Below are 14,697 nucleotides of genomic sequence, written 5' to 3' on the forward strand. Positions count from 1 at the left end.
GCTTTGTTCTTTCTAGTTTTAATATTCCAAGTACTCCAGGGGCTTCTCTCTTCTTCTTTCTCATCTTTCGCAGGTCTGTAATCCAGAGGTCTTCTTGCTCATACTCTAACGCTGCAGATTTCTGGTTGATATTTTCCACTTGTAGTGTCTGAACTCCTTCTTTTTTCTCTGTCAATTCCAAAGGCATCTCTTCCTGCTCAGCTGCAGAATTTTTATCGTACATCTCCTTTGTGCATTCAGCAGAGTTGTTTGTTTCAGGATTCAAGGTCATAAAAACTTTACTCAGAGCCATACTCTGCTCCTGCAGGATTCCCACGAGAAAAAACATTTTTTCTATCTCCGCCAGTAATTTTCCCTCTGCAGCCATTGTAATGTCACTAATTCCCCCTAGGGGGCTTTCAGTTATTTAGTAGTCCTTTTCCAATAATCTGTTACTTTGTTATTATCAATACTTTGTTTCCAATCGCCTCAGTCCAAATGTATCAGCTTTAATTCCAAGAGTTATTAAATAGCAAAATTCTTTACTTTGTCCGCCCGTTTGACAGCTTCTTTGACAGCTGTCAAACTCCTTTCACTTCTTCCTCCGGGACCCAAATAGGACACTCCCGGGTTTTTTGGGGGGGATACACACAAAGTTCCAAATTCCCTTTCTCTCCAGCACAAAAATCTTGTTCTATCAAATTTGTGAGAAACTTTTAAATCCTCAAAACAGTATTCATTCCGCCTTAATTCTCCATTCCTTGCTTTGAAACGTCTATAAGTAGAGGGGGTGCGGACTTCCCTTTAACACATCCCCCGATCGTGCCGAATTCACAGGATAAAATTTTTAAAGTCCAAATTCCACTACTCACGGGTCCTTTGTTATCCAGTCCAAATTTGGGAAGAAAGTCAGCGCTCTCCGGCCATGGCTTGCGGCTTCACTCTACTGAGGTAGCGGTCTACTCTCAGCACCACGCCACTCTCCGTACCCTCTCCGCAGCCTTTAAAAAGGCTCTTCGTGGGTCGGGGAGGGCGCTTAAGGTGCCCACCGAGTCACCAAGTCCGCAGGCTTCCGCGCCTGCGGTTTCTGAGGGTCCCCGTGTCGCCGGCACGGCAAGACCCGTCCTCAGCAGAGCCGATTCCCTCCGGAGCTCGGAGGGAATCCGCCATTAGCCGTTCGCGCTAACCCGGAAGTCCCATTCATGCAACAAGATTTGCCCTTGCCCTTCCTCTTCGTCCCCTTCCCTCACCTCCCTGCAATGCCCAAAAAGCTGTTCCATTGAGGCCCTCAATACTACGGAGCAGATTTTGAGGGTGCCCAAGGATCAGAGAGGAGGGGCAAGTTCTGTTGCACAAGGGGACGAGTGGAATGGCAGTGTTGGATACAACCACTATATGGAATCTGTTTGACGGGAAAAAAAACAGACCCTCAGTACTTTCAAGGAAGTGCAACACCTTTGCAGTGCAAAGACTTCAAGTAGCAATGCTTTGCCAATAAAAATGGGTGGTATTTTTTAGCCCTTAAAACATTAGCAGTGAAAAACACTCCATTCCAATATTGTATTAAATGTGGTTTGTTTTTTTCTTCCAAAGACAATCTAACACTTTGTCACCTTTTCCCTGTTGGGTAGAACCTGGAGCAGGAATTGCCATCCCAAGCACAGTAAGGGTCTCTGGCGAGGCAGCAGTCGGCACAGGCCGTCCCGTAAATATGACAGCGGTGCAAGGAAACCTGGGTGACCCCTTCGTCCGAGCTCACGTACAACTGTTGCTGTTTGACAGGAAAGGGAGAGATTTATTTCAGGCACGGAGATTAGAAGAGGAACTTTAGCCAGGATGCAACTAATAAAGGACTAAGCTCTTCCATTCTTTAGGTATTAACAGTGAAACCAAGAGGTGAGCTACCTATGGGTAAAAGGCCAAAATAAACATAAGAGATCTGTGTTATAATATGCCTATAACATTATACCTTCCTGTTAGAAAATACTTAGGGGAGAATGTTAATGCTTTTGAAACACTGAGGGTCATTGTTCTCCTTTGTCAGGCAGAGGGCTGGACTCAGCTTCGGAGATCTGATATGCTACTTCTTTCTAGGTACTTTAAAGTTCTTGGGCCATTTTACCCAGAATAGACCCACTGAAATTAATGAGCACGGCTAAATTAGGCCCATTAATTTCAATAGGTCATCCTGAGTAAAACTTAGCTGAGTACCACCTATTGCCCCATAAGAACCATTATGCTGCATGTGGTCTTCAGCTCCTACTCCCCCTCCCCCGAATAACATGTAAAAAGAACCACTTTATATTATGAATGATGAATTCACATATGAAGTTGTTACCCACAAGCATTCCATAGTATATATGTACAATAGAATGGACACATGTAGCTGCTTTGGATATGACAATAAGTACTATGAGTACAATCCAGCCACCTCAAAGCACTTTGAGCCGCCCTTAATTTCAATGTCAGAGAATTAAGCATGCATTTTTAAGCCAATGATGCAAAAGAGGATGTAAAAGTGCTCATCTTTGACTGGGTTGTGTCCCATGTCTACATCTACGGAAATCCCTTAATCTACAGCATGTTGGCCCACAGCAATATAGTTCAAATTGTTTGAACACGGGAGAGTCTGTTTTAAAGTCCTGCTCACATATGGAGCTTTTTGGCAATCATAGAGCAAGTCACTTTCTCTCACCCTAACCAACCTCATAGGTTGGTGCAAATACAGCTTCAAAGAGGACACAATAAAATGGGTTGGGCCCAGACTAAGCCAAATGCATATGCAGTTGAAATCTATGTGGCAAGTTAGTCATGATCTACAATATCTGCAAGTTATACATCTATAGAGATGCATTTAAAATGACATTAACCCCACACCACGGCTGCTGAATGAATATTATTCCTTTCCTTACCTTTTTAGATGAAATGGCCATTGTTGTTATAGGAATATTATTCTGCAAGACAAAAATAAATGATAGCTCCAAACTCCAGTCTTCTATTTTGGTTAACCACAGTCATAACATTTTCCAGTACACAGAAGGGCACCCCATTCTTCTAGAAATACTTTTTCCCCCTTCACGGTCTCATCGTTTGCCCCTCATCATTCTCTTTGACAAAGCAATGTTTGACATGGATAAAATATTGAGGCTATGCGCATGAGCCCCTTGTCTTGACAACTTTGAGCCCCTCACCACAAACACTTGCAGCTCAGACAATTCTAGATGAAGAGCCCATCAATAGCCACCTCAGAACTGAAGATAGCCAGCTTATGCCTTCAAACCATCACGTTCTGTTGGCAACAAATCCCTGTATTTATGCTTTGGAGATAATAGTAAGGAACATTTTATGCCACAGCTCATATTTAATTAGCACATTAGGAGGATGAAGGGGAATATCTAACATTTCCTGCATGCAATACCTAATGTTGCACACTATTTCATGGTGTGAGCTTTAGATTATCGATGGAAAACGTCAGCATTAAAAACGAAGTGTTGCTCTGTTTGACGTTTTGTTTGCATTTGGGTTATTCAAAGGGCACATGGAGTTATACAGCACATTGCTCTCTTTTGCTCCACTGGCCTTCGGTTGAACACAAAAAGGGCAAAAGACTCCACCAAAGTGTTAACGAGCATGTCATGTTGAATTAGAGAGACAGTATGCACTCTATTTGTATATATAATAGACAAGAGTGTGAATCATTATTCTGGGGCTCAGGGATTAACTAGAATGAGAAAAATGAAGTTGTGGCAGATCATGTTGAACTGGATCCAGCTGCATGGAAGATATGAAGTGGAACAGACAAGGCGGGGTAGACAGAAGATAGACTTGTGGTGGCCCATCGGCCAATATTTTGACCACTTAGTATCTGCTGGTTGTTGGGATTCTTGCAAAGAATGCTAGGTGGGCCTGGGTCTGATTCTGCATTCTACTTCTTATGCATGCTCAGGATCACTGAAGACAAATTAGTTATGTCTTAATTGTTAGGCAGCTCTATGAATGCACTGTTGCTTGTTAAGCAACTCAGTTTGTTGTTCTTTCTAATAGCTGTTCTGCTGCTGCTGCTGCTGCACAATACAGAAGACTGAAATGGGTCCATGTCTGAAGACCATACTGGGGAACACTTATTTTGACACGAATGATCACATTTGCTGTTTTAAACCTAACATTGCAGGTCATACACAGCAAATGCTTCACACTGCACCATGGAATATCCCCCTCAACAAGAAAGGCCACAACATTTGTGACTCTCTAAAATGGCAAGTAAGCAGGGGGGTGACAAAAGTTTTTAAAATTTTGTATGGTGTTGAGAAAGTGAACAGAGAGAAGCCTCTCTTCTTCACTCATGACATTAGAATCTCATGAACAGACAAAAAGAAGAACTGACCCAGCCAGGCAACTGAGGGAAGCTCTGGTGAACTCCAAGGTACAAACAAAACCCCTCCTAAACTGTCTGTTTGGGGTGGAAGATGGGGAATATGGAAGCAGGCAGTGAATGGAATGAATCATCCTGCAAAATGACATGACCAGCTGGGACCTTAAACAGGAGCAGACCACATCACAACATTTTGTTGTGGAACCCACTTGTTAACTTGTTCTGAACAGTCAGTGGAGTGAGCAAGGCCTACTGGCTTACCATAAACCACTTCAAACACACCCGTGGGGGGGGGGAGGAACAGAAGTGGCTCTCACTGCCATTGCCCCTCTACTGATCTGATCTTACAAAAGGTAGCCGCTGCTGGACCAATTCCAAGCATATCGGCTCCAATTCTGGATATCTATCACAGACATAATAGCAAGGTGAATTCAGGCTCTGATTTAAGAATCCTAAAACCTGCCCCAGACAGAAAGTAAAGCCTCTCGGTTATTTATGCTTATCTTAGATCTCATTTAGATGCATATTTTCCTTAGGAACTAAGAAGAGGAGTGGCAGGGATAATTAGCTGAAAGAAAAGAAGGCTGGATAACAAACTGGTAGAAAAAGGTTGCCAAATGTTCTAAAATCCCCTCCGGCATTCTCTACTCATCTCTGGAAGAGCTTTCAGAAGACTTAATAGTCATGCCAATGAAGTTGTCCAAATTCTTGCCTGGAAACAAGCTTTCTGTGCTTATAACCCCCCCCCCCTGAAATGACAGGTGAACTGTACAAGCCTCAACATTCTTTTCTGGTTTGGATGAAATCCAGGTCAAAGAAGAAATCCTAGTTTCCCTTCCACATCTGTATCCACTGCACTTTCCATCTCAAAAAGCTGTGCCCCACCATACATATGCTTCCCTCTCCCTCAAAGCTGGGAATCCAGAGTTGGGGGGGGGGCGTTGCTTGGGTTTGTTTGTTTATTGTCTCCCTTCCCCTTCCCCACCATTCCATCACACTGGCTAGCAGTATGTACCAGACTGTGAAAGAAGTAATTCTCCCAAGGGCTTCTGATAGGTGGGATAGGTCAAATTTGGATTGGCTCAAAGATAAGCAGAGCTATTTCCTGATTTGGGGATGGGGTGTTAAATCCAATTCAAGCAGAAGGAGGCTATTAGTCAGATCCTGGCTTACAAGTAGGTACATTTAATCTGATGAGAATAAATTATAGCCAGGATTTTGTTCTATGAACTGCCCTGAGACCTCAGAGTATAGCACGGTATAAAAATAAAATTATGATGATGATGATGATGTTCAGAATGATGATCAATAGGAACATGTTGATCTATTCTGATTTCCAAACAACTAAAGAAAGACTCCTAGCAAAGTGGTGGAATAAGTATACACAAACTGGGATAGACATTTAGGAGCATAGGTGCACAAGAAGTTGTTTTATACTGGGTAAGATCATTGATCCATCTAGCTTATTATTACCTACACGGTCTCTCCAGGGTTTTAAGGTACAAGAAAAGACTTTCCTTTTTTGCTCTAATGGAGGAGCACGTCTACCTGTCAAGGTGGGAGCCAGTAAGAAATAACTCACAAGGTGTCACTGAAGTTAACTTTTTATTCCAAGAAACAAAAACAGCTCACCTCTTCCCAGTAGGTCTTGCCCCAATGAGGCAGTTGTGAGAACTGAAGGTCAATGCTTCCCTACAGCTCCCTATGTCTCCTTCCTTGCGTCCTCCCCAAGTGACCTGAGAACTTCTCCGCTTTATCTGTCTTTGCTCTGCCCTCGTCACACCTCTGCAGGTTCTGGGAGACCGGGGGTGAGGGGACTTGTTCACAGCAGGAGGGGGAGACCCCCTGGCTTCTTCAGTAGCCTGCCACATCTTTGCCTCTTGGCCCCTCGTCTCCAGCCTCTGATTCTGGACTGTTCTCTGCCTCAGGCCCTTCCTACTCATTAAACCCTGTTACCTCTTCGGTTTCTGACACCTCCTGCTCCTAGTCTGCTCCCTCTTCTGCCTTGGACCATTCACCATCATCCCACCACCAATCCCCAGACTCTGAGTCTTCTTTTCTTGGAGGTTCCCAAGCTGGTGCCTCCCACCACTCCTCTGCAACCAGCCAGACACTACCCTGTTCCATTACGTTCCGTTATAGAGGGATTCAGCAAGATGATTATTTATTTAATTTATTTAATTTGTATACTGCCCTCCATCCAAAAATCCCAATGTGGTTCATAGCAGAGAAATACAAAATGACTGACAAGGCCTGGTTCATTTCCTTTCTCAACTATTTATCCCAGGTCTATGGTTTTCTAACACCAGGAACATCTGGGCTTTCAATACATACAGGAGAGCAAAACTAAGCCTATTTTCCTTAAGATTTGTAGCTTGCCATCAGAAATCCTATCAGATCAACAAAAAAGCAAGAGAATTTGGCATTCCCCTGCAGGCGGTTGAAAGAAAAATAACAATACAGCAAAAAGGGCTGTTTCTGGAAGCCGTTGTATCGTGGGGAGGGGAGGGGAAACAGTTATCGAAATCCTTTAAGCCAGGATGACAACGTAAGAAAAATAAGCAATTTAAATGCAGTATAGAAGATTTAAGACTCTTCTCTTGGAGAACTCCAGCCTCAAAAAAAGTTACACTGTTCCTCATTTGATCTTTTATTGAAGACATTTCAGTCAAACCAAGCTATATTAGATCAAATTGTTTTGTACAGATGACGACACCCATGAGACAAATAAGGCCGAGGGAGAGAGAGACCAACCTTAAAAACTTCCAGTTCTTCTAAGATGAGTTCTCCAGTTGCAGAGGAGTTAGTGGGCAGGACTACAACCTTCTGTACTGTACCCTGGTCTGGAACAGAGAAAGGGTAGCAGGAGAGGGAGGAAAGGAAGAAAGAGGGAGAGAACAAAAAATAATTAAAAGGATGCAATGCTAAAAACAATAGATGAGAGAGCTGTGTCTAACAGCATGCAGGAACTTCGTGATAAAACCAACGTCTTCCAATGGAATACCTTGCAACTGCTATGGATAGTATCTTCCATCATAGTTTTTAAAATACTAATGTATTTATATCTTGCATAACAGGTTGCGTGTGTGTTGTTTAAAAAATTATTAATATTTATTGGAAAAGTCCCGTCCCCCCCAATCGCTAATTGTTGCATGTGTGACTAGCATTGCAATTTCCCTTCCTCATACACTGCAGCCCTGATGACAACTGCTCCCCACCCCACAATACTGAACATCAATGTTAATGGTGTTTCCTGCTTGGCAGGGGGTTGGACTCGATGGCCCTTGTGGTCTCTTCCAACTCTATGATTCTATGATTCTATGATTCTAATGTTAAGTGTAGTTGGGCCCTAAGTTTTTGTGAAATAGCAACCTTTGCAGGCTAATTTGCAAGGCTATGTTCAGCCAGGGTCGAAAGCTACAAGAATCATGAACACTGCCAAAAGGAGTGATACTTATAAATCATGCTTTTCAGACAGGAAAAAGAGATGGATCAAACATACTTCTCTGCATGCAATTTCAATCCAATCACTGAGGCAACCCAATGCCTCACTAGTATTACACTTCACGGAGAGTGTGGTTCAAACTAGAAATGTAGGAAACTCCTTAAATATTGGAAAGCTCCACCACCTTTCCTAAATTTCTTGGTTTGCCAAAGAAGAACCCCCAAATTCACAACCAAAATTCACTTTAGCTTAAAGGTGGTAGTGCCTTTAGGCCAGGCACGTGATAGCCTTATTCTCTGTTCACCCCCATACAATATGCAGACACTCCAGATTTTGGGTACAAATAGCACCAAAGCAGATATGACATAAATCGGGGCTTCCCCTGAAATGCAAAAAGCAGCGTAGGATAGGTGGGGGGTTTTTTGGGGGGTGGGGGTGGAGGACTGTGGCAGGGAGAGGAATAGTTAACATTTCCCACCCCCAACCTGGATGGTCAGGCTTCTCTGTGAATAGTTTTTGCACAACAAGAAGCTAGGCACGTTACTTACTTACTTAATTTCAAGACCACTTTCTATCCATCAGGATCACAGGGCATTCATTCATACTAAAGCACTAATAAAACAGCATTTTTTAAATAAAAAAACCCCCACACAACCCCCATAAGATCATAACTGAGCCAGTTAAGACAACTGTATCATTAAAATGACAACTATTTCTGCAGCAAACTGATGATTTCATTTTCAGATGATTTCATCCCACGACTCAGCTCTCCCATAGTCCTGGGTCTTAAGGCAAGGGTAGAAGAAGCCCACCAACAAAGGCGTCATGTGTGCTTCCGGGGGGTGGGAGTTCTACATGGTTGATAAAATTAGAGAACGAAATTGACAGATTCATCCATCCCTACTTGCAGATGTTAGGACTACATCTCTTATCTGCTCTAGCCAGTCAAGGCTCCCAGATACCATTTGCTCAGTTACAGTCAAAGAACTATGACGGTTTACATCAGGCTACGGTTTGCATCACACTATACACAACACTTAGGTGGTATGGAACACCCAGATGTTTGGCTGTTTATGCAGTAAGTTCAACTTTCTAATTCAAGGGAAAAGTTCAACTCTTTCCATATATTTGTAATATAAGCCAGCCAAAAGAGAACGTTCTCGTCAGTATCTTCAAAAGAGAGACTTCAAAACAGACCTATAAAAGCCCTTCCCTAAGAAAACAAACAAACAAGTAAGCAAAAGACAACATCTGAAAGGACAAACTAAGCCACATCATAAAAACCACCATCAGCACCACAATGGTAAGAAGTGCTGACCCGGGTGACAGTTTTATGAGGGAACCTTCTCCTTTGTGGTGGTCCCAGTTCCCCACCTCCCAGCCTAAGGATGAGACAAATTACAATTGCAGTTCTGGCTCAGATATGCATGTCTGACCTCAATGTCAAGAAAACAAAAAGAAGAGAAAAGGGAAAGCCTAAAAATAAAAATAAATTCTGTTTGGAACATTTCTGTCAAGTGAAAGTACAAGGATCCACTGGGATGACAAACAATGCCTCCAGAATCTTCTTGCTGGTCTTGACAAAACTCCCACTCTGCTGCCCTTGGGACTGTTCAGATGTTTTCCATCATAGAATCATAGAATGATAGAGTTGGAAGAGACCACAAGGGCCATCGAGTCCAACCCCCTGCCAAGCAGGAAACACCATCAGAGCACTCCTGACATATGGTTGTCAAGCCTCTGCTTAAAGACCTCCAAAGAAGGAGACTCCACCACACTCCTTGGCAGCAAATTCCACTGTCAAACAGCTCTTACTGTCAGGACCATCCAAAATTATTTCAGAAACTTGGTAGCAATTTAGGGAGACTTGTGCTCCTGTGTGAAATGTTAATTTATTAAATTTATATCCTGCTGTAGCAGATCCCACCTTCCTGACTACCAATGGCAGCAGACCCACCGCTCTGTATACCACCACAGGTTTCTGTGCAAAGTAAAACTGATGCTTGGAGACTCAGGCAGAAGTTGAACAATTACTCTGAATATATAACAGACCCAGGGGATCCCCACTAACTGGACTGAGAGTCTTCTCTTTCTAAAAGATCTCTCCCCTCCTGACTGGAATGAGAACCAAGTAGACTCACAGCTTCTATTCTCCTGCTCAAACTCAGCCCTCCAGTTAACTCCTGTCTCAATACTCTCCAAAGACACTAAAAACTGTCTTCCAATCTAAGCTCAGAGACTCCTTTCTCTAGTTCTCTCCCTCTCTGAACTCTCTCTCAGAAATGGCTCCTTTTACCCCCCCCCCAGTACTGCTCCACCCCCTCCGTCTTGGTAGCCAATCAGAGAGAGGCTCCAGCCCTCTGGTAGAATCCCAAGTCACTGCATCACCAGACTCTGGTCTGGCTCAGCTGTCCATCACAGCTGTCCTTCCTCCCAAAGTTGCTCAGGGCAGCAGATCTTATCCAAACCCCTTTTTGTTTCCAATTTGAGACATGCTGGAAGGTTGCTGCTGAGGCAGACAAGAAAGTTATATGGAGTAAAGCAAAAAAGGGGTTTCAATAAGGCCAACACATTGTTTTTGGCAGGCAAATGTACCTGGTGCTGAGCCTTTATTACGCAGTTGTCCCAGGGGTGGCCCATCCCATTTCGCCACATGAGGTGAATTGATAAGATGCCTCTTTCCCCTGCTGCTGCCCCCCCCCCAAAGCCTTGCTTACTAGGCTTGCACACAGTAGTGCAATTCTGGTAGTTTTATTTTTCATTCTTTTCCCAATGATCTTGTGCATGGAATGAGCCTTTTCCCCATCTGCCACACACTTTTGTAAAAGTTATCACTAATGCCCCACCACATCCCAGCAAAAGCCTGCTTTGGCGTGGGAAGAATGGTCTGATCAACTTGGTGAGCACTTGAACAGCACACTGTGAGTTGACATCTGCTAGACTGAGTATTTTTTAAACGGCCTCCACACAACGGCAAAAAGTGTGATTCACCTTTGGCCAGAGAATCACAGAGTGTCTGTCTGCATATGCTGATGTCTCTCTGCTTTACTGTCTGATCTGTAAAATACACTTTTGCAGGGCCATGGTGAACATTTCTATTATAGCTTCTCCACCACTTACTACATCTAGTGTCAAAAAATACTTTACACACCCTGTCTGCACAGTTCTCGGAGGGACAAGTCACTCCTCTTCCTGTTGCACAGATGGACTCTGAGGCTGGAACTGAACATTTGTGTTTGTTGGTGCTGTGCCGAAACCTCAAAATTTCCTCAAAAGATTTATTCTCCTGCAAAAGATGCTTCTATTTTTCTCTCTCATTCTCAAGAGCACTTTTAAAGTTCTCTCAAATTCCTTCAGCATTTTGGGAAGTACAGGATTGATCTTACTTCATCGTTGCAAGGTGGCCACGGGTAGTGTATGTTCCCCTGAACAGCTCTCTCTAACAAACCTCCACCTGCAGCTCTGTCCATGAGATTTATCTGCATGAGCAGAGCAAGTCCTAAAGCTACACGGGAGGAGGTATTTCTGAACCTGGCAGGCAAACAACCTAGCTGGAAGAATGACTCACTTCTTAGACCGAGAGAGACAGAACTGGCAACATTTCTGTCCCGCTTTGTAACTCATCCATGCTGCCTCGTGTCACCACGCTGCCAAGTCCCTCTTGCCCTTGCCAAAGGGATGCCGGGGCCTGTGCCACCAGCGATCAAGCCTGCCAGGATCACACAATGCACTTGTCAACACTCGTAAGAAGGAAATTTGACACAAATCTTTTAATTAACCCATGATCCCCATTCCTTTTGCTCGCTTGCTTTTTGTTGGTGATTGCGTTCTCTAGCAAATCCCTTTAGTCCTATTGAAAGCACAAAACACTGGAACAGAAGAAAAAAATGCCACACCCTTGAGCTTCATTTATTTTTCATCAGTTATTGTGTGCCACCCATGTTCATGACATCAGAGACATGGTTGGAGGTGACATGAGAGCCCTTTTGTGGCTGTTCCCTTCCAAGGCTCCCTCCTTGTTATCCTTCTGCCAGAAGACTAAGACCTTCCTACTCAGACAAGTGTTTGAAAACGAGGTGCAGACTAAATATCTAATATAAATGAGATTACTTGACAAAAGCAAGTTCACACATCTCATTCAGCTTGTATACATACTCAAGGTACATATGTAAGAGGCTTGTTTATAATTATATTTTGGAAATGATTCGTGTTCTTATGTAGCTGCATTGTTCCACAAACATTATAAAGTTGTTGTGTTCTATGTTATAGATCAAGCACTGCTAGGAGTTATTTCCTTTTGTTTTCTCTTTTTATCAATTAAAAAATTGGTGCGGCATGAGCAAATATTCATTCTGAAAGTGTGGCCCAAAGAAAAAAGTTTGAGAACCACTGCTTTAAATAAACGACAGCAGCAACAATTTTAAGGAAGCAAAGCCAGGGGGAAGAGCAGGGACCTATGGAAAACACTTCCATTATCAGGCTGGACTGGAATATGGATGGACCAGTTCAAAGAAAGAGGAGCCCTTTACTGGTGTCAAGGCAATAAGAGCTAGGGCTCTTGCCAGGCTACCAGAAATGCAAATCATGTCGGAGTGTGTGGCGTCACATTGACAAGCCCCACAGACTATCACCTTAGTCCTGTTTACATCCTTCCATGAGTTGGAGTGTGAATTTGTGAGGGGCGGGGGTCATGCAGGGCTAACAGACAGTGAACAGCCCCCCCCTTACATTTTGGCAGATGTGTCCAACACTGCCTTAACCTGATTATTAGGAGAGAAGCCTTGTTTAGCCACTGCTGCTCTGAGAGAATGTTCTTTTAACGGTTGTTAGTAATTATCAAAATGATGGGCAGCGTGAACAAGGAGGGAGGGCTCAGACAATGCAGTGGATGAAGTGAGGAGGAGAAAGGTGGCTTTGCTCTCAGCACACTGTCTCCACGTGCAGCCTTTTCTCCTTTGATGTGGAAGAAGGGAAATGCCTCGGGTGGACTAAACCTGCCCTTGGTGCCTCTAAGCACCAAGAATCAAGCGTTCACCTTCTTAGCCCCAACTTGTCTTCTTGCAAGCCCAAGTGGCGTGATGTGTGACACAAAGCCCCTCTGTGCAGCTAAGGGCTGGCACACCAGCAGCAACTTCTCCTGGGCAGAGACCCATCAGCCAACATTATCCATGCTGTGGCAACGTCTAGGTTAGACTACCACTGTATGTGCTATATTTGAATGGGGCTTCCTTTAGTTATCATAATAGGGCTGTTAGTTGCTGGCTGGGACCAGCCAAACAGACCCCATTTTGCCAGTCCTTAAAACAGTTGCACTGGCTGCTGCTTCTTTTCCACCTCATCCGCTGAAATGGGACAGCTGTGTAACGAAAGTATAACATTTGTATAGACACCATAAGATTCTACTCTCAGTTGACCAGAGTACTGGCATGTTTGAACATTGGAAAGCATAGCTGTTCCTGAAAGAAGATCAAGAATTTTCTAGGAGGCTACAGTGTGAAACTATGAGAACGCTGAGCTGGAATGCTGGTTTAAGATTTCTCCAGAGGTGACTATTATTAATCGGACTGTATTTTTAAGAAAAACAAATCCAAAGCCTTAAATACAACTTTAATTTAGAGCAGATGACAACAATCCCCCCTTTAAAAAACTTATTTTAAAACACTTTTAGGAGATCTATAGCATTGATTAAGATACCTAAAGAATGGGAGGATAACCTTCTAGGCCTCTTTATCTGGCATCCATAACTCTTCTCAGGCCACACCCTTCACTGGCCCTTGCTTTGCACTCTGATTCCCCCCGCCCCCCGGCTGCAATGTGTCCTTAAATTCTGATTATGCCTGTTGTTTGACTGGATAGAGGATAGAGGTGGATGGGTGTAGAAACTGCCTACTGCACAGAGGTGAAATTTGCATCCATTACTCTTCCCATTTTTGCCCCTGGCCCCAGCTACCATGAACAGGGAACACAGCCTTCATATTGACAAAAGCTCCCCTGACTACCGTATTGGTGGGGATCGCATCCATATAACAGCAAAGTGGCAGTGGTTGATCTCGAGGCAACCTGTTGTGCAAAACAGATTCCTGCAGATTACTAAAACAGCAGGTTTTGTTTGTCCTACCTGTTCCAAGAAACAAGACGTGGTATTTTCCATCCGCCGCATTGACACGATCGACAGCAATCTTTGTATATTTGTAGTCTGTGCCTGTGCGGATTATTAATGGCCTCTTATGGACTGGATAGATGGGATTAAACATCAAGGGATGGTTCCTGATGAAGGTGACCACATCATCTGGAAACTCCTTGGTGGTCCGTATGTTGGGTGTGAAGGCTCCTCCAGGACACTGTAAAAGAGGCACTGGCAATCATCACTTAGTAACGATAGCAAGGACCTTTCAATTCCCAGTTCTTTTAAATACCCCCTGAATTGTAGAAATGTGCATTAATTCTCCTTTGTCCTTGGGATAAGGCAGGCAAATCTAAATCACTATGAGAGCATGAGCTGGCATTCAAGCGTTTCAAGGTGTACTTAAGCATACTTCATCAAAATATGATTTCATTCCAGTGCCGTTAAAGCTGTGTTTGAAAAATTGCAACTACAAAACTCCAGTGACTCCTAACACTGAATTTGTGAAGTTCCTGCAAATAATATATTTGTGGTAGGAAAACAAGCGACCTACTGCTAAATGATACAGACTTGTTCCAGTAAGAATATTAATTAACCTGATGTTAATGCCTATCAAAATGCCGATCTAGTTGTCATTTAATTTGACGGATGCAGAAAAGGCTGCACATCCCTTTATGTGGCTACTAATCACCCACAATAATGTATACTCAAAAACTGGGCTGGGGCCTTTAACTTGTAATTTGCTCCAGAATGGTACACCAGGACACATAACTGACC

The 14,697-nt window shown here is 43.5% G+C and overlaps 1 protein-coding gene across 1 annotated transcript in view; it reads right to left on the bottom strand.

The window, feature by feature from the left end:
• SEMA3C (semaphorin 3C) overlaps window positions 1–14,697 on the bottom strand; it is a 130,639-nt gene that overhangs the window by 13,807 nt on the left and 102,135 nt on the right. The window contains exons 12-15 of the mRNA XM_081879141.1: window positions 13,915–14,137; window positions 7,106–7,194; window positions 2,892–2,933; window positions 1,593–1,750 (exon numbers count right to left, since the gene is read on the bottom strand). Of these exons, the coding sequence (XP_081735267.1) occupies window positions 1,593–1,750; window positions 2,892–2,933; window positions 7,106–7,194; window positions 13,915–14,137 (512 nt within the window). The remainder of the gene's footprint in view (window positions 1–1,592; window positions 1,751–2,891; window positions 2,934–7,105; window positions 7,195–13,914; window positions 14,138–14,697) is intronic.

The sequence above is a fragment of the Podarcis erhardii genome, assembly GCF_964252035.2.
Source record: "Podarcis erhardii genome assembly, chromosome: 10".
Lineage (NCBI taxonomy): Eukaryota > Metazoa > Chordata > Lepidosauria > Squamata > Lacertidae > Podarcis > Podarcis erhardii.